Source organism: Dromiciops gliroides, chromosome 2 (assembly GCF_019393635.1).
Source record: "Dromiciops gliroides isolate mDroGli1 chromosome 2, mDroGli1.pri, whole genome shotgun sequence".
NCBI lineage: Eukaryota > Metazoa > Chordata > Mammalia > Microbiotheria > Microbiotheriidae > Dromiciops > Dromiciops gliroides.
In genome coordinates, this window is record NC_057862.1 from 316,034,082 (window position 1) to 316,059,364 (window position 25,283).

General features: G+C 36.5%; 1 protein-coding gene across 1 annotated transcript in view; it reads right to left on the reverse strand.

The window, feature by feature from the left end:
• The window catches only part of PRELID2 (PRELI domain containing 2), an 89,268-nt gene that overhangs the window by 38,246 nt on the left and 25,739 nt on the right, over nucleotides 1-25,283 (reverse strand). Inside the window, exons 2-4 of the mRNA XM_043980963.1 lie at nucleotides 24,073-24,130; nucleotides 22,659-22,732; nucleotides 20,264-20,424 (exon numbers count right to left, since the gene is read on the reverse strand). Of these exons, the coding sequence (XP_043836898.1) occupies nucleotides 20,264-20,424; nucleotides 22,659-22,732; nucleotides 24,073-24,130 (293 nt within the window). The remainder of the gene's footprint in view (nucleotides 1-20,263; nucleotides 20,425-22,658; nucleotides 22,733-24,072; nucleotides 24,131-25,283) is intronic.

Sequence of the window (25,283 nt, forward strand, 5' to 3'; positions counted from 1 at the left end):
TTTCCCTCAGGGAACTCATTAGGAAAGTGTTTTGTAAACTGGGGTGCTTTTTATAGATGAGCTACTACTATTATTTCATATATTTCATTCTGTCTCCACTGAAGATGGTAATGGAGTTCATCACCAACCTTTCTATAGGAGCATTTCATCTGCAGATTGATTCAAAAGTCCTTATGTATCTACTAAAAGCCATTTTCAGCAAAGGAGCACAACCTTTAATTTGCCTTGTATTTAAAGTCTTATTAAATCATCCTTTAGCTTTCTTTTCTCCATGCTAGCTCAAACCATTTTCACCTATTCTCCTACATCTCATTCTCCTTCCCCCACCATTTATTACCCAATTCTCCATACCTCTAATGAAGATGATATGATGATTCGTTTTTCATATTGCCTTTTAGGAAGAGCTAGAACTGGACACAGTCCCTAAATAAAGAACTAATTAGTATGTCCTGATTATAAAGAATGTTTTCTTATAATCTGTATTCTAAATGTTAAATGTCTTTGGGTTTTATTTTGTTGTGTGTGTTTTTTTTTTTACTATATCCCTAAGTTGATAAATTCTGATCAGTTTATTATCCACAGAGGCAATGTGGCATAATGGATAGAGAGCTGACCTTTATGCCCAGAAGCCATATGTTGAAATTTGGCCTCTGATACATGCTGGCTATGTGACCATGAGCAATTCACTAAAGACTATAGGCTACAGAAAAGGCACCTACCTGCATAGGTAGATGGAGTTCCCTAACCTGGGATTTCCCTGTATCACTGAAAGCACAGGTCTCTATTCCTTATTATCCACATGGGGAAAAGAAAAGTAGATGAAGAATACCTGTTGTCCCATATCATGACATACAATTAGATGGGCAGTTCACTGAATTTGTTTACATATATGAGCAAGGAGTCAACAACTACAGTCCTTCTGGTAAGATGAAAGCCTTGCCAGCTTCCCTGTCATTGAATTCTCTAGACCTCTGGATACCACTAACTACTTTGCTAATGCATCCTAAGGACTCCTGAGCCTCCCCATCCAGCCTGGTCTATGATTGAACCCCACCCTTCAGTATGTGTTCTCTCTCAATTAGAATATGAGTTGCTTGAGAGCACAAACTACCATGCTTTCTATGTATGTCCCCAGCACCTAAGACAGTGCTTGGCATTTAGTAATATGTAAAATAGTAATATGTAATATTAATATATTAATATACATGTAACATACATGTATATTTTATACATATGTATATAAAATATAATCGTTATTATGGAGGAATTTCAAATCAGAGATCAGCCTGGGATCACTAAAAGGGCTAAGACAATTTACCAAATGCATTATAGCTCAATTTCCTCCTGTTTTTCTACTCTGGGTTTAGGGGTCAAAAGCCAGATTGCAAAAGGTTGAGGAGGGAGGAGTTGATGAGAAGTAAAAACTGTTGAGTGTAAACAACCATTTACAGAAGTTCAGCAGTGAAGGAGAAGAGGCATTGAACCTTGACCAGTTTGATACTGGCCAACTTTTAAGTTTAGAAAAGACCTAAGTGGGGCAGCTAGGTGGCGCAGTGGATGGAGCACCGACCCTGGAGTCAGGAGTACTTGAGTTCTAATCGGCCTCAGACACTTAACACTTACTAGCTGTGTGACCTTGGGCGAGTCACTTAACCCCAATTGCCTCACCAAAAAATAAAAAAAAAATTTAAAAAAAAAGAAAAGACCTAAGCATGTTTTAAGGCAGTGGAAAAGGTCTTCCTGGACTCAAGGATGCCTCTCTATCCACTATACCACACTGCCTCTGTGGGGAACAAAATGACCAAAAATCAACAGTTTGCAGATACAGTGATGGGGGAAAATAAGGATAGATTGAAGAGAAGACATTAAGATGGATGGAGCAGGATCTCAGAGGAATTAGGAAAGGATAGTACAAGTGCAAATATAACCTCATTTAGGAGAAAAGACTATTTCTTCTTTAGCAAAAGCAGAGAAAGTGATTAAAGATGTTGGGAGGTTTCAAGATGTCAAGTAAGAAAGATGAGGAAGTTTACAATGCATGGCCTCAATTTTTCAATAAGAACTAAAGTCACCTGCAGAGAAATATAAGGATAGAAAAGACCCTGGGAGCTTGAAAAGAGTGTTAGACAGTCAATCAGAGGTGAATAAAAAGAACTACCATACAGCTCCCATGTAAACTACCATCAATTTAACTTTATAGGAAAAAAATACAAGAGAATAAAGTTCTATAATCTACTTCTCTAGTTTACCAAAGTCATTCCAAATCCTTATCCCTTATTCAAAAATAATGTCTGCCATGCCACTCCCACACGTCTACAAAGAACTGTTCTTTCTAGTTTATCCAAGTCATTGATGATTGATGACTTTAAAAGACTTCAGGTGTGAACACCTCAAGGGCAAGAATGGTTTCCTATTTTTTGTATTTGGGTTGGCAGTGCCTTGAACATATCAGACACTTAAAATTGTATTTGCTGAGTTGTTATCTCCATTAAATGAATGCACATGGAACATGTTCCATATCAGATTTCCCACTTTTCTCTTTGGAAAAACATCGCTGGCATTCATGCTGCTGAATTCAGTAGGAGATGGTCTTCACTTTGACTGATGAATGAACAGACCAGTAAGAGCTACAAAATTTTACTGACAATTCCAGGCCCATTCAGTCCTTGTATCTAAGATACACCTATAATTTTTTCCCCGTGAGACTGATGTAATTAAATATGGAATATATGGGATCAAAGAAAAGAAAGAATAATCCAAGTCCTAGAAACTGCTTTATTAATGTAAACCCCAGGGTATAATCAACCTCCCTTTGTCTCAGCTTCATTTGGTTACTTTTGTGTTTCTATCTCTTTCAGTGGAGGACAAAAAGTTCATGGAAAATATTGATCGCTATTTAATCCCTACAGTACATAGCTACCTACCCTGCATCTCTGAGATGGCAGTCACAGAGAGAGCAAAGTCTATTAACGAGATGCCACCACTGAATTATTGACTGGTTAAGTATGGCAAATCTGGCCTAATTGTTTTCATGATGGGAGTTTAATTAAAGTGCCTTTGATTTAAAAAAAAGAGGGAGGAAAGAAAGGGAAAGGAAGGGGTGGAGAGAAAAAAAAGGAGAAAAAAGAAAAAGTAGATGAAGGAGCATGAACATAATTCTATTCAGATTGTATCAAGTCTTTCTTTCAATACCACAGGGGAAGTGGCTTCCCCCAAAGGAAACACAGACTTCATGATGTTAATACAAATTTCCTATTCAAATTAGACCCATTAAGTGAATTTTTAAAACTTTTGATTTGTTTAAAAAAAAAAAATACCAGACCTTTGATTTCAATGGTGTTGGGTACTCCCATTGAGGAAATGCCTTCCACAAATCAGGCTACAGCTATTCTACAATTTATACTCTTGGAAGTGGTTGTCTGTAACACTGAGATGTTAATTGCATTACCCATGGTGTCTTAGATAAAGGATCTGAAATCAGTTCTTCCTCAGCTCTAGGCTGACTAGCTACTACACCAGGCTCCCTCTACCTGTCTAGATTACATTTCCACACTATTTAAGCAATGCCTGTAAAGATTTTCTCATCTCATCTTATTTACTCAATATCTACTAAAAGCAAAGAAAGCCATGGGCAAGGCACTGTAGGAGACTCTTTACTTAATCTAACTGTTTCTTTGGTATAGTGAATAAAGTACTGAGCTGCAGTCCAGCTGTATGGCCTTTGGCATGTCACTTGACTGAGTTTCAGTTTCCTCATTTGTAAAATAGAGATAATAATACACTACCTACCTCACAGGATTGTTGTGAGAAAAGCACTTTGGAAACTTTACAATGCTACAGAAATATCATTATTACTTTAAAAAAATCCTTGTAGATAACTTGTAAGGAAGGAGCTGCTAGGTGGCGCAATGGATAAACACCGGCCCTGGATTCAGGAAGACCTGAGTTCAAATCTGGCCTCAGACACTTGACACTTACTAGCTGTTTTACCCTGGGCAAGTCACTTAACCTTTATTCCCCCCCAAAAAAAAAAAGAAAAACCATACTCATGGCAAGACATTGCAGGGAACTGGTCATGAGTATTGGAAGGGAAGGTTAGATAAGGATAGGAGGGAACAGTAGAAATAGTAATGGATGTTAGTAGAGCAGACACCAAACCTATCTAACATTTACATTGCCAGCAAGTGGCAGGTATAAATGCAGTTGTGGAAATCCAAAGGATTCCTCCACTTCTCCCAAAGGAAAATTCAAATAAAAGAGAAAACAATGTAATTTAGCACTGTGGCTCCCTCCATAACTGTTTATTTTTATTTGTACCATGTCATTCACAGTCCCTCTCTTCAAATATGCAAAATTTATTAAAAAAAAAACCTAACCACTTAAAATGCCTTCTACAATAAGATTCTGCAGTTCGTTATTACATCATATATACTATCTTAGACCTTTAAAAACATAGCTTCTATTCTTTAGCACAATGTAAAAACTATGTCAAATAACTCATTATAGACACACTAGGTCCTTTGGTAAGAGCTAATAAGAAAGATAAGAAGATAAATGAATCAAGGCCTCTAACTTTAAAGAGTTTGTAATCTAGGGTTTTGGTCTGGGTTCATCCAAATCTTTCAAGTAAAAAACAAAAATAAGTAACCCATGAAACAAAAGAAACCAAAAAAAAGTTTTCTAAACATTGAAATTTTAGTTTTTCCTCTTGGGAGCTACTTGTCTCTGGAAACATAGGAGCTGTCATATTAGAATAATCCAATTGACAATCTATCCCAGAATACTGCCTCTAGCAATGTTCTAGACCAGATGCTTCAGGGAAAAAAGAGAAAGAAGAGAAAAAGCATTACATTTCTGGTGCAATATCATACACAAGGGAAATGCCTTTCTTCCTTCTTCATCTCAATTAATGAGAAACCTGTTCTGAAGTAAAATAACTTTTTTAACCTTGGCCATTTTTTCCTCTGAGCAAGGATATAGTGTGATATTGTAAAAGACGTCCAGATTGGGAGTCAGAAGACCTGAGTTCCAGAACTGGTTTTGCTACTGACACATTGTGTTCCCTCAGGAAAATCACTTCATCTCTCCGGGAAGCAAGTGAGCTTGCCACCTCTATAAAATGAGCAATTTGGACTAGATAATTTCTAGTCTCTGCTAATCTCAAATATTAAATTAAATCAGACAGAAACTTATTATCCAAATAATGAATTCATATTTGTATAGTGTTCCACTATTTGCAAGATGCTTTCTTTTTTATTTTTTTTCCTTTTTTTTAAAATTATTTTTGAAGGGCAATGAGGGTTGTGACTTACCCAGAGTCATACAGCTAGTAAGTGTCTGAGAAGGGATTTAAACTCAGGTGCTCCTGAATCGAGGACTGGTGCTTTATCCACTGCACAACCAAGCTGCCCCTTTAACTTTATTTGTCAATCATCAAGCATTTGTTTTCCTCCTTTCCCAAATGAAAAAACAAAAAGAAAATCCTAAAAAGCACTTTCTGTACAAGTCCCCTGTGCAAGGTAAAATCTATGACTGTAACATTTATGATTCCATGGATTTTCAATGATGGAGGAGGGGGAAAGTAGAGTTTACTGAAGAGATTAAGACAACCAAATTTGGGGCAGCTAGGTGGCGCAGTGGATAGAGCACCGGCCCTGGAGTCAGGAGTACCTGAGTTCAAATCCGGCCTCAGATACTTAACACTTCTAGCTGTGTGACCCTGGGCAAGTCACTTAACCCCAATTGCCTCACTAAAAAAAAAAGAAAAAAGACAACCAAATTTGACCTTTAGTTTGAATAGGTACAATGAAATACCTTTTCTTGCTTACAATCTTGAATAAAAGAACTAGGCATTGATGGGTTAGTAACTTGTCAAACAAATGAATAAATCTAACTGCAGCCCCTTCTGTCTACTTACAATCTACTTATTGCAGTAATTATCACATACCTAAAGTCTTTTATTAGGAGGAACAAAATCAGGGCCCCTTAACCATTTTTGTACCATTGACCCCTTTGGCAATCTGGTAAAAACCAATGGATGCCTTCTCAGAATATTTTTAAATGTATAATATAAAATAAACAGAATTATGAAGAATGCCTATTATACTGAAAAAGTTATCAAGACTTTTTAAAAATAAGTTCATGAATTCTTTGGTTAAGAAAGAATCCCTTGGGGGCAGCTAGGTGGTGCAGTGGATAAAGCACCATCCTTGGATTCAGGAGGACCTGAGTTCAAATCCAGCCTGTGTAAATTAAATTTCTAAATGTAGGTTCTAATCTGTCCCCCCCCCCCAGTTTTGGAGGAAACTGACTAAAATCACTGATAAATGAGTTTAGGTTTTTAAGGGTTTATTGAAAGATAGTAAAAGAAAGAGAAAGATTGAGAACAGAATTCCTGCAACCTGGCAATCCTATCTTTCCTCAACTCCTCTGTGAAGTCCTCCGCCGCTACTGTGATGTCAGGAACCAAAAGAGAGCGAGCCCTCTGTGCAGGCTCAGCTTCCTCCTTCCTGTTCCCTCCCAGAAATGGGAGGCTCCTCAACCGATTGATTGACTGGGTCAGAAGGTGGTCAAAGTTCAAAGTCGTCATCTTCTAAGAACCATGCTTTCTTAAGTACTCTTAAGTACCAGCCAGATGTGCTTACAATCTAGTTAACTGGGAGTCAATAATCCAGTCAGCTGCCTTATCCAATTCAATCAGTTTAAATCTCCAGGTGGGTCCCTGAGTCTCTGCTAAATCCATTATCAACACATTCCCCCCTTTGTTTCTTCTAGGAACAGAGTGTTCCTTGATGGAACACACACTATGCTAACAAACAATATGTAAATAACAATATAGAAAAGGGAGAGAGAAAAGCACTGGTCCTGGATTCAGGAAGACCTGAGTTCAAATCTGGACTCAGACACTTGACACTTATTAGCTATGTGACCTTCGGCAAGTCACTTAACCCTCATTTCCCCGCCCCCCCCAAAAGAAAGAAAGAAAGAACCCCTTGTCTAAAAAGTCATAATAAAGCAAAGGACGTAACAGATCTCATGAGGAAAACTTTAAAAATCCTAAATAGCAGGGAGGATACAAAGCCAGGTTTCTTATGACTGAGTCCTGCACCCTACTCATTATACAAAGCTAGATTAAGTAAAGTAAATAGCTATAATTCTCTGTTGGGATAGGACAAGAACTTCTTAGGACATCTACAGAGCTTAGTACTGAGATAGTATTCAGATCACAAGGACCAGAAGTACCAGAAGTACAGGAGGATGATCACTATTAGGATAGGATTAGACTAGTAGCACTTTAATAGCAAATATTTTAAACAAATCAATGTCTAATTGTTTTCTTTGATTGCTTACAAGGAAATATACTCTTTTTTTTTTTTTTAGTGAGGCAATTGGGTTTAAGTGACTTGCCCAGAGTCACACAGCTTCCCCGAAATATACTCTTTTAAAAGGATTTTTAGGAACAACTAGGTGGCACAGTGGATAGAGCGCCAGCCCTGGACTCAGGAGTACCTGAGTTCAAATCCAGACTCAGACACTTAACACTTACTAGCTGCGTGACTCTAGGCAAGTCACTTAACCCCAATTTCCTCACCAAAAAAAAAAAAGGATTTTTACTTTTAGGGTGGTCATTGACACAAAGTGGGAAAGGTGGAGAAAAGGATGAGAACAAATCTGCATGTGCTTAGGAGAGCAGGTTCAGTGTTCTATCAGTTCCTGCAAGGTTTGATGGACCCACATGCTCCCTCCCTACATGAGCCAAACACTGAATAGCAAATAATGTCATACCAAATGGTTACATCAAGAAGTTTCCAAGTTACTGCTTCTTCAACCGTACCCCAAGGCTATGACTACAGAAATGTGAGAGTTTAGAAAAAGTTACACTCAACAATCTGTGGAAGTTCTATCATTTGATAGAAGAAAAAACAAACTCTGAAAGGTTCAATGAGTTGTCCAAGATCACACAGTGGGTTTCAAATCTAAGTATTCTAACTAGATAAGTAAAATATTCCAGGGCTTGTGACACAATAGCATATATGGCCTTTGAGAATCAATAGAATGGTATTATCAATAACATTTTTCTATAGTACTTTATGGTTTGTAAAGTACTTCCCCAAAATAATTCTCTGAGGGTCATAGCAGGAGTATCATAACCCCCTTTTAAAGATGAGGACAATAATACTGAGGCTCAAATTGAAAAGACTTTCCCAGTCACAGAGCTAGAAAGCATCAATATTGGAAGTGAGAATTACTTTTGGGGGCCAGATATGGGGAGTAAGACTACAATCTAGATCACACAACCAATAGCCATTGGCACATCCATAAGCAGTTTTCTCAAAAGCTTAGGAACCCATGACTGCTGGTTCCTGCCAGACATGGATAGGTCTAATTCACAACTTGGGAGAGGCACAAAGCATTGGTTTTCTTTCCTCTATCATTTTAAACAAGGGGCTGTTGCCTTGTTCCTAGGGCAGATGAGAGAATGCAATAGGGAGGGCCATTGAATTTCTTCTCAATGCTACAGCATGTTTTACAATTTGTGTTCTGAGCTTGGACGTGTATCAAAAGTGGCAGCAGTGGATTCCAGCATCTGAAATTACTTCAAATGCTGCTGTAAATGCATAGTAGGAAACTGAACTCTTGCTGCTCAATTTTGCTTTCTGTCTCTTTGCTTAGCTACCAGTATTAACACTGATTACAAAACTGACAGTGTAGTCACCAGATGCTGATTCTCAACATGATTGAGGACTGTGATTTTGATCCTAAGTGTACCAGCATTATGTTCATATTTTTACTGTCTTAAGGAGTTTCAAGATGTTGCATATAAAATCAACACCTTGGTTTAGAAAAAAATATATTGTTGACATGGGGAAGGGAGGAGGAAGGAAGGGTTTCTATAGTCAAATCTCAGTCTCATCTATCAAAACTCTTAAAGAAAGATTGCATCATTTTGGTAGTAATCAGGATCACTCAAGTTTCCCTCTTTACCTTGTGCTGCTTTCTTATCTATTGTCTCCAGTGATCAAGTCCCTCTTAGATAAAAAGTGCCATCACTTGACTTCTCTAAACTTTTCAAAAGGGCATTTTAGTTCCTCATCTCCTGGCAGAGAAGGGACATGTGATCAGCCTTCATGTTATCAAAGTAAAAAAATAATAATAATTAAACATTAAATTAACAAAGCTAGGAATTCAGTCTACTCTGCCTTAGGAAAAAGTTTCATTAATACTTCAGGATTCTGAAAAGTTAGAATGATTGACATAAAGAGAATGATTGAAAAATCAAAATGACAACACCAAAGTGTTTGCATTTTTTAAAAAAAAATGTCAGTTGAGAACTATCTTTACATGTAACGGAAAAAATAAAATATCTCATAAAAAAAATGTCTACAGTCATCTGTGACATAGGTAAAATAAATATTATTATTCCCATTTTTAGAAGCAAAAAGTGAGGAAAAGGTTATGATTTTTTCTGAGACATCATCATAATAGTTAACATTTACATAGCTCCTTAAGATTTGCAAAGCATGTTATATATGTTCTCATTTGAGCCTTACCACAACCCTGTATGGTAGGTATAATTATCCTTATTTTACAAAGAAACCAAGGCTGAGAGAAGTGATGTGTCCAGTATCACGAAGCTAGTAAATATATGAGATGAGATTCAAACTTGTCTTCTGGAGAAAATGAATTTAGGGGCAGCTAGGCGGTGCAATGGATAAAGCACTGGCCCCGGACACTTGACACGTATTAGCTGTGTGACCCTGGGCAAGTCACTTAACCCTCATTGCCCTGCCAAAAAAAAAAAATGTTGAAAACTATCTTTACAGGTAATTGGAAAAAATAAAATAGAAAAGAAATTAATTTAATAGTGGTTTGCATAAAGCAAATTTGCATATATGCAAGTATATTGTATTAATACTTACAATTAATTTAAAAATCTATTTTTAGATTTGTATTGTCATCCTAATTGAGATGGCACATTCCTTTAAAAATGCTAAATTTAGAGAGTGAGCTATGCTGATCGTAATGAAAATATATCTTTGATATAGCTACAGAGAATGATATATCGGCTATTCACATATTCATATTTCATAGAAAGTTAGTGGCCCAGCTAAAACTAAAACTCAGGTCATCATTACAGGGTTCTCTCTCCTGATATTGCTGCCTACTTGTTGAGGATACTATATAAGGCAAGAGTTGGGTTAGCTGTTGTCTGAAGGCTTCTCCAATTAGTCAATGACATGATACTTAATGCTAATTGACCTGCAAAATGTATACTTGCTCTTCTCATGTTTACCTGTGCTCGCCTTTTGCTTCCTTCTTCTGATCAGTAAGCTAAGGGTACACTACCATTTGCCTACTGGCAATATACTCAATATTCCACATGGACAAAGATCCCAATGGCAGCCAAACTAAAACAGGGAACAAAACACAGGTGAGCATATTAAATTTCTCATAGATTTCATAGCTAATTTCTCTTGGGGCCACTCACTTTGAAGGCCCTGGCTATACAGATAAGTGCTAATTTCAATGACTGACTTTGAAAATAGGGTCAAAAATATAACTCTGCTTAGCAGAAGATCAAAAGGGGGTGAAATATACCCTCATTTTAAAATGTGAAACCTTGCAAACAGCAGCTCTTGTCAGAACATGAAGATAGCCAATCTGCCTACAGTACTTTTCCTGGAAAACTAAAATTCTTTATCAGATAAATTATCATTTATCTAACATACAGCCATAAATTCCTGTCAGAAAGTAAGAAGGCAGGTTCTTAAGATTTCCTTAAACTCCCAAATTCCAAGAATTTCAGGATACCAATTATATAATCTTAGATCTTTTAAAGTACAGAGAATTTTCAACTTTGGTTAGGCATTTATCACCCTCCAGGTTGTTGTTGTTGTTATACATATCTCATTTCCTCTTCTAAAATGTGGGTGCCTTTGGGGACTGTATCTTAAATATCTTTGCAACCTCATAACCTAGCACATTGCAGTGAACATGTATTAATATGAATAAAAAGAGTAAATTTTTGTTAGATAAATGACTTAATAAAGAAATGACTAAGGGAGGTGAGGGAAGGAAGTGTCCTGGAGATAGTTAACACAAATTAAGGGACAGAATCCATTAAAAGCATATGTGCGTGGGGCAGCTAGGTGGCACAGGGGCAGCTAGGTGGCACAGTGGATAAAGCACCGGCCCTGGATTCAGGAGGACCTGAGTTCAAATCCAGCCTCAGGCACTTGACACTTACTAGTTGTGTGACCCTGGGCAAGTCACTTAACCCCCATTGCCCAGCAAAAACCAAAAAAAAAAAAAAAAAAGCATATGTGTGGGGCAGCTAGGTGGCGCAGTGGATAGAGCACCAGCCCTGGAGTCAGGAGTACCTGAGTTCAAATCTGACCTCAGACACTTAACACTTACTAGCTGTGTGACCCTGGGCAAGTCACTTAACCCCAATTGCCTCACTTAAAAAAAAAAAAAGCATATGTGCAAACATTAAAAATGACAAATTAATAATATAGAGGGCAATGCATTATAGAAAAAAAATCCAGGTGTTTATTTATACAGATAAAACCTGTTATTCCCCTTTCCTTAATTGCTTCGTGTTTCAGTAACAGTTTGACCACTAATTAGTGTGCTGAACATCAAGATCAGAGTATCTCCATGTGTAGAATGATGCTTCCTTTGACCATGGATACAATATTTTTTGACATGCTTTTCTAAAAGCCATGAGCTTTCTCTTTAATTCCTTTACCTCTATGGCTGAAATTTAAGGTAAGAAACAAATCATGAGCAAAGTTTGCACAGCCAATATATTATTACAGTACTTGGACAAGTACTGGAAATGCAAGCAACATGGCAAACTAGAGCTCATCAAGTTATCTGCCAAATTCACTCCTAGAAAAGGAAATTTCAGCATTTCTGGAAAGAAATAGATATACCATTAGAAAAAAAAATTCAACGACCCTTAAAATATATACTCATATCAATGAATTCCCAAGAGAATAGTTTCGGCTTATCTCTACTATTGTGTGTGTGTGTGTGTGTGTGTGTGTGTGTGTGTGTGTGTGTGTGTGTGTAATTGGTGGAAACCAGTTTAGAATTAAGGTTTTTTAAAAAAGTAACTAAGGGGCAGCTAGGTGGCGCAGTGGATAGAGCACTGGCCCTGGAGTCAGGAGTACCTGAGTTCAAATCTGGCCTCAGACACTTAACACTTACTAGCTGTGTGACCCTGGGCAAGTCACTTAACCCCAATTGCCTCACTAAAAAAACAAAAACAAAAACAAAAAGTAACTAAAATGTTCTTACCTTTTGACCCATTGCTAGACATATAACCCAAGGAATTTAAAGATGGAACTAAAGGTCCCATACATGCTAAAATCTTCATAATATCACATTTTGTGGAAGTGAAATAAATTCCCTTTGTTTAGGGAATAGTTAGCAAATTGTAGTACAAGAATAAAATAGAGTATTACTACACTCTTTTTTTTTTTTGGTGGAGCAATGAGGGTTAGGTGACTTGCCCAGGGTCACACAGCTAGTAAGTGTCAAGTATTTGAGGCCAGATTTGAACTCAGGAACTCCTGAATCCAGGGCCAGTGATTTATCCACTACGCCACCTAGCTGTCCCTTTTCTTTCTTTCTTTCTTTCTTTCTTTCTTTCTTTCTTTCTTTCTTTCTTTCTTTCTTTCTTTCTTTCTTTTTTGTATTACTGAACTCTAAGAAACAATGAATATAAAGAATTCAAAAAAATGAGTAGACATATGACCTTGCGAAGAGTAAAATAATCAGTACAAGGAAAACAGCATACACAACTGCGAAGAAGTAAACAGAAATAACAATAATAAAGCTGAACACTGTATTATCATGACCAAGGTTCACCCCAGAGAAGAACTGAAAAAAATGTACCTTATTCCCTTTGCAGAAGTGAGGTACTATAGGTGTGTTATATTTTATATACTTGCAGATGCAGTTGTTATGCTCACTGGTTTTGCTAAACTGCTTTTTTTTCCTTTTGCTTTTTTAATCTTTTTTAAGAAGGATGGCACTCTGGTAGGGATGAGGCAGAAATATATTTGCAAATAAAAATGGCATTAAAAACTAACACTATCAAAAAATATTTTTAAAAGCATATACCTACTATCTTTATGTGCTTTATTAATATATGAAGTTTTATTTACCTTATTAATTGGAACTGCAACACCAATATTCTAAGCATACCCACATACAAAATTTAGCAGCACTGACAATTAAATTAAATTAAAGACAGCCACTCATCACATTCATTTAATGTCTCTAAAGTTGGACATGAACTTTCTGATCATGTTCCAAAAGGAACTTCATAGTGCATATGCATTGATTCAACAAAAATTTAAAATAGGTGCCTGTTCCAATAGGTAAACATTAAGAAGTCTTAGAAATTATTTTTAAGTATTAAACAGTAAATAGATTTTCTTAAACCTAAAGATGAGTAACATGTAACTGAAACACTTATTTAAAGATAGAATAGTCCTGGCTCTTAGATATTATGAATTTAATTACTCTTTATTGTACTGAAATGAAATTAAATGTTCCCTCAAGATGCCATAAATGGTTTTTTTTAATTTAATACAAAAATCTCCATACTGCTATGGTTAGGAAGTAAAAATAAATATTTCTGTATGGAAGAGTAGTTAGTTAAATATTTTATAATTGAGTTCTTCAAGTAAAGGGAATGTTTATTATTAAAATCAAAGCAAGTAGGCATTTATTAATCTTCCTTCATATTTGAGTTTGTAAACTAAACCTATTAACAAGGTAGAACATGAACAAGGCACACCAGCAAAGAGCACAGATAAGACTTCCCAATGTGTATGCAAACAAAAAAAGAAACTCATTAATAAACCTACATTGATTGTAAAATCCCAGAGGTCAAGCACCACCTCTTACTACCAATCAATCAATGAATATTCATAAATATCCTGGGGACAAATGAAGTTTAAATTAGAAAGGGATCCTATGCTCAAGTAGTCTACTGGGGGATGTAACACCAGGACACATATCTATAATATGTACATAATATTTGATTGCAATGACCTTGGAAAGTTACAAAATATAGTGCTACGTGAGATCTAAGAGGCATGGTTCTCATGGAAACAATTTTTTTAAGAAACAGCTTTTGTTTCCTACGTTTCTAAATTCTCAATGAAATTTTACCTTTGAGAATAAAAGTGTAAATTAAAGCATAATAAACTATCTATCTATAAACCAAACCAATTATCTTTTCAGTAATTCTATATGGTCAAAAGGTAACAAAAATGGCCCACTTTTATTTTAAGGTATTTGATGCCACAAATCAGGTCTTCTAGTTCTTCTGTGTGATCACATGTTCTATACTCTGTCTCTCTCCTTCTCTCGCTCTGTCTCTCTTCTGCCTCTCTGTGTCTCTCTAACACAATATTCAATAACAGTAGTTATTCAATAAATGTAATTAACTGACTAATGAAATTATAGATGCTTTGAAGGAACACATAAATTTAAAGATGTCAATCAGTTCCTGAGTTTAAGAAAGGAAAAGCACATATCTACTCATTAATATTGCTAAACATGGTCTGAGGCAAGATAGAAACCATTTTCCTTTTGTACTAGAAAAAGTGCTAGACTTGTCTGTAAAGACCTAACCCAGTTTTGGTACTTACCGTGTGATCATGAGTGAATAATTTAGCCCTTCTGAACTTCAGTTTCTATAAATCTCTAGAGTAATGGCACACATAGTACCTACTTCATAGGGTTGATGTCAGGATCCAATGAGATAATGGATATAAAGTGTTTGTAAATTTTAATGCATAATATGTGAGCTTTCAGGAATGGTCCTGACAAGTGGCTATCCTGTTTTTCTTTTATTTTAAATTTTCTGTGGACTATTGCATAGGTAGAAGAAAAGAGATGTTTTTTGTAATTTTATAAAAATATGAGGTTAGAACTTGTCTTCTGTAGGTTCATTGAAAGCTTCTTTGGGACAGTTCCAGAAGAAGACAAGATTATAGGGACGATATTAACTTCATACTGTTCCACATTAATTTTGATTTCTTCTGCTAGCTTTTTTATTCCACACACCCTGAAGGTTATAAGTATTTTGGTAGAGTAACATCTATTAAAAACAGAGTTCTTAAATGTTTAAGAGTCAGTGTTGGGCCCAAGTAATTGTGGACTGTCAGTGATAAGTCTGATTTTAGGACAGTTTACTTGTGAAATTTTCAAAGACATTTTGAGATCTCTATTTGTAGCATGGAAATTTGTTGTCTGCTACTTTATCAGATAGAGAAGTTCTAAAGTATAATCTTAGCTAAATTTGTATATCCTGCAGTTATGTTGCAAAGGTACTACTTTTTCCTTGAATAATCTCCACGGATCAATAAGTTCAGACTCATTAAGCACAACCCATCTGTAATTTCTAGTAATTATGCTTTGGTCCTTCACTGCCATCATAAGCTTCTCCACTCCTTTTTATTAACAAATTCATATGGCTCAATCATTTATTTGATGCTTCTTTGTCCAGATATTTTTGGTTTAATTGATCTAGATGTCACCAGTGGAGGGCTTTTGATTCCACTCTCAGATCTTGTCTATTTCGTAGTCTCCATCTGGAAGTAACTACTTTCAGCTATTTTCAACAAACCCACTTTCATATATATATATATATATATATATATATACAATTTTTCCCCCAATCTTTACTAGTGCTTGGTAAAGTGTTACCTGCTTGGTCCAAAAGTACTTCTGCAAGTTCCTGGCCAGTTTATCGTGTACTATAAAAAAAAAATCCATCAATCATCATCATCCTTTTTGATGAGGAAATACTTATCTTTCCAAAGCTGCTTTAGGATGGGGCTCTGTGTTTTTTTCATATTTCAAATTGCTTTGTTGGATTACTTTATAAATCTGTTGTAGTCCACTTTGTGCATGTTAAGACTGATATTGCAGATATTGCAGAGGTGTTAATTGCTTTGAATGTGTTCTGATTCAGGATTTCTGGAAACCAGTAAGTTTCTTGACATATATTACCTTGATATTTTTGTTTTAACATGTATTGCCTAAAGGAACAAAAGGTAGTTTTTAAGTATTACCTTCTTCCATTAGTTCAACTTAGTCTCCAGATATGAGTTTAGTCTTCAGTCTCCATCTTTTTTGGTGCAAGAATATACTTTGTATGGATTCTAATCTCCTGGAAGACAGAGACTATCTCATGCATTTCTTTTGCATTCTTCTCAGCACCAGGTACAGGGCTAGGCACAGAGTTAGTGCACTATATTTGCCTTTTTTAAAAGCTAGTAAATAAAGACTCTTTAGATAATAAGGAATCTGAGGGGAACAGACTTCATGATCTTCCCTCATTCCCCCAGCTCTAACAGCCTAGGATTTACAATTCATTGATCCTAAGATCCTAGAAGATGACAGGAGGTGGGGAGATGTTGAGTTAATTTAGTGAAGACAGGATTGATTTGGAAATTAACAAAGTGTAATAGGATGGAGGGGGAGGTGGTTGGCCTAAAGAGGTGACACAATTTTGAGAAACTCAGGTGGGAGTTGAAATTAGACATGCAAAGGGAAATAGAGCATAGTCTCAGCCAAATACTGCAGGAAATCCATTTCAAACCCATCTCAGAATTGAAGAGACAGGCAGAGCATAGGGACAGAATGACATTTGGTTTCCCATCACACACCCACACCTGCTAACCAACACACAGCTTGTAGATCTAATTTTAGGCTTAACAGCCTTGACAGTTTTTCTCTTTAAAAAAAAAAAAGTTCATATTTCGTCTTCTAGTCCCCGTAAGTGACTAGTCATTACTATCACAACTCCTGAGGGGGAAATGAAAGACAAAATGAATGTATTTCTTCCCTTGACTTCTCTCCCTCAATTACCTACTTGTTTTAAGGTGTCTGGTGAAATAACTTCCTAAAACCATATCAAGAGCTAAAATCCATGAGTTCCCTGGAACCCAAACACTGCTTTATTCCCTCACTTTTCTGCTTAAGAAATCTTAAATGACTTCCCATTGCCTAAAGGAAAAAAATCAAACTCCTTAACCAATCATTGAAGGCCCTTTACAATTGGTCCCTAAGCTACCTAACATTCCAACCTTACTTCCTACTACATGTCTACATAAATTATCTTCCCCAGCAAACCTGGTCCACCTACTTCCAAACAAATATACCTTTTTCATTCATTCTATTTTTTTTAAACTTTTTATTTGTTTTAAATGTAACTAACATTTTTATTTATAGTTTTGGGTTCCAATTTTTATCCTTCCTGCCCTCCCTCCCCCCTAAAGGGGGAAGGTGGCAATCAGATATGGGTTATACATGTATGATTAAGTAAAACATTTTCATATTTGTCATTTTGTACAAGAAAACTTGATTAAAAGGGAAAAAAAGAAAGTGAAAAAATAGCATGCTTTAGTCTATTCCATCAATATCACTTCTTTCTTTGGAGGCGGATAGTATGTTTCATCAATAGTCCTTTGGGATTGTCTTGAATCATTGTATTGTTGAGAATAGTCAGGTCATTCACAGTTCTTCATCAAGCAATATTGCTGTCTCTATGCACAATGTTCTCTGGGTTCTGCTCACTTTGCTATACATCACTTTATACATGTCTTTCCAGGGCTTTCTGAAGTCATCCTGCTTGTTATTTCTTGTAGCACAATAATATTCCATCATCATCATATATCATATTCTAATCAATAAATATAGATTCTATCAATAAATTGGTTTATTAATTACCTAACAGATTTTCTTCTGTCCTCTATTTGAATACTCTCCCTACTCCTTTCTAGCTACAAAGCAATACCTATCCTTCAAAGCCAAGCTTCTACCTCTTCCATGGCACACCAGGATTTATCTCCTCCCTCCACTGAATTCCTATTGTACCTATACTCCTTCCCCTAACCATTGTTACTTAAAATCATATTTGTATTTTTAGTTAGCTTTTATCACATACCCATTTTATTTTCCCTATTCAGTTTTAAACTCTTTAAGGACAAGAACTATACCTTATATTTCTATATGGCCTATAGATCCTAGCATGAGAAAAATAGCAAACACTTAAAAACCTGTAACAAGACTCACCAAGAAGCAAGCAAACCCAAGAAATTCTAAGTTAGGGTGCTTAGTTTGTAATAGAGATCACTAATCATATAAATTTGAAGTCAAAAATCTGCTTTTATCCCTGAGAAAGAATTATGTATTACATTCTGGCCCATATGCCCCTGCAGTCTTTTGAAGGCAAAACATTCCCTGTTTTAAATAGTTTCCGGGGGCAGCTAGGTGGTGCAGTGGATAGAGCACCAGCCCTGGAGTCAGGAGTACCTGAGTTCAAATACAGCCTCAGACACTTAACACTTACTAGCTGTGTGACCTTGGGCAAGTCACTTAACCCCAATTGCCTCACTCAGAAAAAAAAAAAAGAAAGAATTTCCATCTTCCTAAATCACCTGTAGGAGCCCATCCATAGACAGAAGTAATCTTTTCAAGGGGCAGCTAGGTGGCACAGTAGATAGAGCACTGGCCCTGGAGTCAGGAGGACCTGAGTTCAAAACCGGCCTCAGATACTTGACACTTACTAGCTGTGTGACCCTGGGCGAGTCACAACCCCAATTGACTCAACAACAACAACAAAAAAAAGTAATCTTTTCAGAAAAAGACCCTCAAACCCAATCTAAAAGGTTTTAAGGGCAAACATTAGAGACTTGATCAGGGAATCATAGAATGTCATAATCAAAAGTGACCTTGAAGATTATATAATCCAATCTCCATAATTTCTAGGGGGGGAATGAAGAGAATGGGAGTGCCTTGTCCATAGTCACATAATTAATTAATTGCCACATCAAAACTCAAGTGGCCTAAAAAAAAAAATTTAAAAATTTAAAAAATTAAAAAATTAAAAATTTTTTAAAAAAAATTTAAAAAAAAAAAACAAAAAAAGGGGCAGCTAGGTGGCGCAGTGGATAGAGCACCGGCCCTGGAGTCAGGAGGACCTGAGTTCAAATCCGGCCTCAGACACTTAACAATTACTAGCTGTGTGACCCTGGGCAAGTCACTTAACCCCAATTGCCTCACTTAAAAAAAAAAATTTAAAAAAAAAAAAAACTCAAGTGGCCTGACTAACAGTCTTTTATAATTTTCAATAAGCCATACCAAAGGTAATTATTGCAATAGAAAAAAAAAAGAAACCCTAGAATTGAGGGCAAAAGGAAAAATAAAGTGCCAGTATAATAATTTCTCTGAAGGACTTCTTAGGAATATTTCAAAACAAAAACTTGAAGAAATAAGGGTTCCAAAAAGTTATTTCCTTGGGATTTCCAGGCCAAGGTGTCAAGATTCATTTCACTGAGGAAAGCTCAACCAACAGGAAAAGGGCTTGAGAAATATCAGGTTGAGATGAAATTAGGTTCCTGTCTAAAATAGAACTTTTCTGCATAAAATTATGAAATCCAAACTGCTACACTTTTCATACTATTATGTAGTAAGAAAAACTTTATTTCATGCATGCAGATGGTAATCTTATCTCCAGTCAGCTGTTTCACCAAATGGGAAACATTTGGCCCACCTGAGAGTGTGGATTGCTCAGAGCAAACTTGTCCTCACTACTAAGGAAATCATTTAACATGAATCTTCTTTTGGCAGTGTATGAGCAATAGCATCTTCTTATAAGGATGACCACAAAGCACTGAGTTGCTTCTTATCATTTTCTATTCATATGTACTTTAACAGAGTAAAGCATCAGGCACTGTGGCCTAAGTGAGAGACATCATGGCAGAGTAGATAAAGAGCCAGTCTCAGAGTCCAGAATACTTGCTTTCAAGTCTTGTTTCTGATGCATAATGGCTGTATGACCACAACCAAGTCACTTAACCTCTAGGTTAGCCCAGGCAGCTCCAAAAGATGACAAATTGCAAGGCAATTGCCAATCTGCATGGGTTGAGGGATTTTCACTTTTCCTCCCTAAGAATGCCATATTACCAATTAAATCACAGGTTCAGATCATGACATAAGTAGCTCAAATGGACAGGTAATAAATTTACCTAGCTTTCAAAAAGCCCATCTTTACAGGAATATTAAGAGGTAATTTCAAAAAGAACGAATACTATAACATTCTTGGGGGCAAAAGGTTTGAATCAGAACAATATTATATGCATAAATTTAAAAGGTGGAAGTATGGCAAGAGAAAGAAAGAAGAGAGAGAGGAAGGAGTCTTGATGTTAAAGGATGGAGGGAATCTTACCAATTTGGATTTTCCAAGCTTTCCCTGAAGAGAGATTCTTCGTTCATGGATGCATATTGTGTCCAGGTAAGGCAGTGACTTCTTATAGCCATATTTCTCTCCTGAGGATTGAGCCATGATTCCTCCTCTAACTGGATATCTGGCACTTTTAAAATGCTCACCTGTTCAACAAAGGGACGGCAACTTCTTATCTTTACAAGGAAGCTACATGAAAAGGAACTAAAGAGGGGCTTTCAGTCTTGGATAATTAAGAGGCCAAATGACTGTTAAGCAGAGATGACATATCTCACCAACTGATGTAAGCTCTTGGTAATCAAATGTACTTTGACCTTAATAAATGCTAGTGAGGACATGCAGATGGCCCAAGATTTATGCAAGCTGTATAGTCCCCTGGCCAGATTTCCCTAATCACTAAACACTAAGTAAATTATCAGCCTATTTCATGTTTCAGCTCTAGCTCGGTTATGGCCCTCTTAAATTGATGGATTCTAATAGGACCCACTTACAGACCATCACATGCAAGATAATATCAGGTAAAATATTTTCTTCATTTTAGCCTCTGCCCAATACCTGGAAATTTATGCTTTCCTAAGTGGAGGAGATGTGCGAAAAATACAAGAAGCAGAAATGTACAAGTCAGAAATACCTTAAATAATTTAGGGTTTGAGATGCATGATAAAGTTGAATGCATTTTTGAATAATAGATTCAATACGTGTATTTGGGGCAATGGTAGCATGCACTGTGTATAGAAATTATCCCCATCACACTCTCAGTAGACAATGCAAAACATTTTACCATCTCAAAATGAAGGGAAGCTCATTGCTATTGTGGAGTACAGGTTCTCCTTTCACTAAAAGTCATCTTTAATCTTTAAGATAATCTTGAATCTTCCATAAGGGAAGTGGCAGAAACCACTGTTTTTTCTACCCACTTACACACCACAGAAATTCAATTTCAAATCTAATCATTTAGGGAGCAGAGCTGGGGCTTGAATGATACACAATCAAGTTTTAAATGTCTATCAGAATGCTTTAATTCCTGGTTCTTTAAATTCGGCCTCCTCCCCCACCCCAACAACTATGCTTTTTATGAGTCAAGCAATGTGGAGGGGGAAAAAAAACTTTTCACTTACCTTCTTCCAAAAAAAGTATCAGCAGTGTGGCTTTGAGGAGTTTCAAAGAGAAAAAAATAATTTTGCTATCATAAAGACTTTGTCTGTAACATAATTACTATATAGAAACACGAGTACAAAAAAGATTTAAAGGAGATCTCCAAGAAGTAGGGTACCATCTTAAATATTCCTTTTGTCATCTCTGACCATGAGTTTAAAAAGAAAGTTTATCATCCTTCCTAAAAGGTCAGACTAAATCTGTACAACTTTTACACTTCAGATCATCTTTATATAAAGAGTCACTTTTACCCTTTGGGAAAAAAATGTAAAATCCAACTCACTCATGCAATATGTTTCCCATTTCTTTTAAGACTAATTTAGACCATCTCTATAGCTCCATTAAGGACAAAAAAAAAAACACCAAAAGGGAATTAATTTGAAACTGAAAGAATTGGAGTTAAACTTATTTTTTTAATCCCTGACTATAAAGAATTATTTTTGTTATTCGGTCATTTTTCAGTTGTGTTCAACTCTTAATGAACTTATTTGGGGTTTTCTTGGTAAAGATACTGGAGTTATTTGCCATTTCCTTCTCCAGCTCATTTTACAAATGAGGAAACTGAGGAAAACAGGATTAAGTGACTTTGTCCAGAGTCACACAGCTAGGACATGTCTGAAGTCAGATTTGAACTCAAGAAGATGCGTGTTACTGACTCTAGTCCCAGCACTGTATGGACTGCGCCATCTAACTGCCCATGAGAGATTATAAGATGCTAGTACTTGGAAGGTTGATCAGGCTCATTTCATACTAGAAAATTTAGGTACTGGACAAACTCCCATTCTTCTGAATAGTTTAAGGGCAACTTTGATGGAAGGCAAAGGGGATAGGCCATATGAATTTTTGCACTCATGCTTTTCCCACTATTATTTCTTTGACAGCACTGGTGTGGGTTTAAAACCAAGGTTCTACTTCCAGTTTTAGGGGATTATAGAGGGCAGGGCAATCAAGATCAAGTGACTTGACCAGTGTCTGGGGCCAGTTTTGAATGCAGGTCCTCCTAATTCCAGTGCTCTATTCACTGTACCACCTATCTGCCTTCTACTTCTAGTTTTAACACTAACTCAATAAAGTTAAAGCTAGTGTCAGGTTTCAGTTTCCTTATATGATTAGTTTGGACTAGATAACTTCTAAATTCCCTTCCTTTGATTCTATGACTAAGTGGACCAGAGTAGGTGATGGAGAACTAATGCAATTCCAAGTCACATTAAATTTAATTTGTTACCTTTCTTAAAAATTCTGGAATCACATTCTGACAGATTGCAATTCTCTTTCTGTAGATGATCCCCGTTGACACATCTAAAAATAACAACAATATAATAATAATAGCTAGTATTTATATAGTGCTTTAAGATTTGCAATGTGCTTTGCAAATATTAGCTCATTTGATCCTCACAACAAACCTGGGAGGTTGGTGTTATTATTATCTCTATTTTACAGATAAGGAGACTGATACAGACCTAAGTTAAGTGACTTGCCATGGGTCATCAGCTAGTAAGTATCTGAGGAAAAATCTGAACTCAGGTCTTACTGACTCCAAGTCCAGAACTCTATCCCTTGTGCCACCTAGCTCCCTGTGTGTGTACACACATGTGTACATGCTGTAGGAATTTTAGCTAAGATGAGAAAAGTGGTATTTTTATCGTTCATGTCAATCCAGTAAGCTCTCAGTTCTATTGGTGTAACTGTTCCATGGAAAATTTTAATTCCAGATCCACTTTCCCTGGTCATATTTCTGGGCCACCACCTTCACTTAGTCCATTTCATGTGAATGAGAGTCAGTATGGTATAGTGAAAATAGCACTGGACTTAGAGTGAGGAGGTCAGAGGTCAAGCTCCACTTCTTCGAGTTACTAGCTGTATGACCATAGATAAGTCACTTAAATTCTCAGTTACTGAGGCAACTCTATAAGATCAAATGTTGTAGAGCAGGTGTCAATTTGTATTAGTAGTTCTCTACATTAGAAGTCACAGGCTTGATCCCCTCCCCCAACCAAGAAAAAAAGAGGGCAATGATATACTCCCACTACATATTTCAGATGGTTTTTATAAACTACAGATATGTAAGTTATCATTATTTTCATTAAAGCATCCCAAAGCCAAAACAAAAGCAGGGAGGGGATTTTTTAGTATCTACCATCTTGGATTATCTGTGTCATTGTTTTCACTGTTGGTACACATGACAACCATGTAACCATGGCTAAAATAATTAAATGCAAACACTGAGAACAAGAATAATTTGAGTGATATTGAGAGAACATAAGATTGAGAATTGGGAAATATTATTCAGTGAGATAACATTGTCTCTATTATCATTCTAATTCTTTATCTCTATTATTCAGATATTATCCAGCAAGATTGGAATCCAGTCTCTATCCCTAACTAGTCGATTGACCTCTGGCAGACACAAACTTTATCTGGTCATTGTCATCGAAGTTGGTAAGAGTAGAATAAAAGATTATTAATCTACTGTCACCCATAGGAAAAGTTAATAACAAAACTTAACTGTCAGAGGTTGTTGATTATTTTGGTGTTGAAAATCCATTAGACCACAAATCCATCTCTCGTGCCTAATCCCTCTTTTAAAAGAAAAGATAACAACCACCAATGACCTCATAACAAGCATGACTGCAGCTCACCTGTTCTTTCTTCCACAGTTCTCACAGCAATCACATTTTTATCCATGGAGTTAGGGTACTAAGTGAAAGAACACAAAGAATTATTGGTTACTAAAATGGACATTTCTATTTAAAGAATCATTATTTTCTAAGCAGTCTCTGAGTAAAGACCAGTTTTCTGTCTAATATCTAAAATTTGCTATCCTGCTAAAGGAAGGAAGATAATTTGGTTGAAAAAAAATTAACTTGCCCATTTCTTCCGTTATGATAGCACTTGCTTTTATTACAAAATAAGCATTGTTTTCATATGGGGAATATTCGTTCAGAAACCATTTGCTGATAGGTTACATTTATCAAAGAGATGATAATCACCAAAAATCAAATTAGAGAATAGAGCCACTTCCAACAAATGAACAAGGTCCACTATTGATACATTAAGAGAGAAATCACAAGCCTAGTATGTGTCATGCACTGTATTAAGTGCTTTGCAAATATCATCTCACATAATTCTCACAACAACCCTTCAAGGTAGGTGCTATTATTAACCCAATTTTACCTGAGGAAACTGGGGCTAACAGAGATTAAATGACTTGGACATGGTTCCACTGCTAGTATCTAAGGCCAAATTTGAATTCAAGTCTTCCTGACTGTGGGCCCGGTGCTCCATCCACCATGCCACCTAGCTACCAAATTTTATATATACATATGTAAGTATATATATTTATATATGGGTCTTTTGGGTTCTCTGATCTCTTTGGTATATAGGCCTAGTGGTTGTTTTGTTGCAACCCCTTCATTTTCCAGATGAGAGAACTGAGGCATAAAAAGGTTAAGTGAGTGGCAGCTACGTGGTGCAGTGGATAGAGCACTGGCCCTGGATTCAGAAGGACCTGAGTTCAAATCCGACCTCAGACACTTAATACTTACTAGCTGTGTGACCCTGGGCAAGTCACTTAACCGCAATTGCCTCACCAAAAAAAAAAAGAAAGAAAAGAAAAGAAAGGTTAAGTGAATTGCTAAGGATGGCACAACTAATAAGCATCTAAGGAAGAATTCAAAACCTGGTCTTTCTAATTCCAAGTCCAGCATTCTATCTACTACATGATGCTGCCTCTCAGATCAGCTCTTCCTTGTCCAATCCTTCATAGCAACTCTTATGCTCACCCCTCTTGGCCAGGCCTAGTAACATCTTTTGCCCTCCTGAGGATGACACATGGGTTAACCTGGGTCCC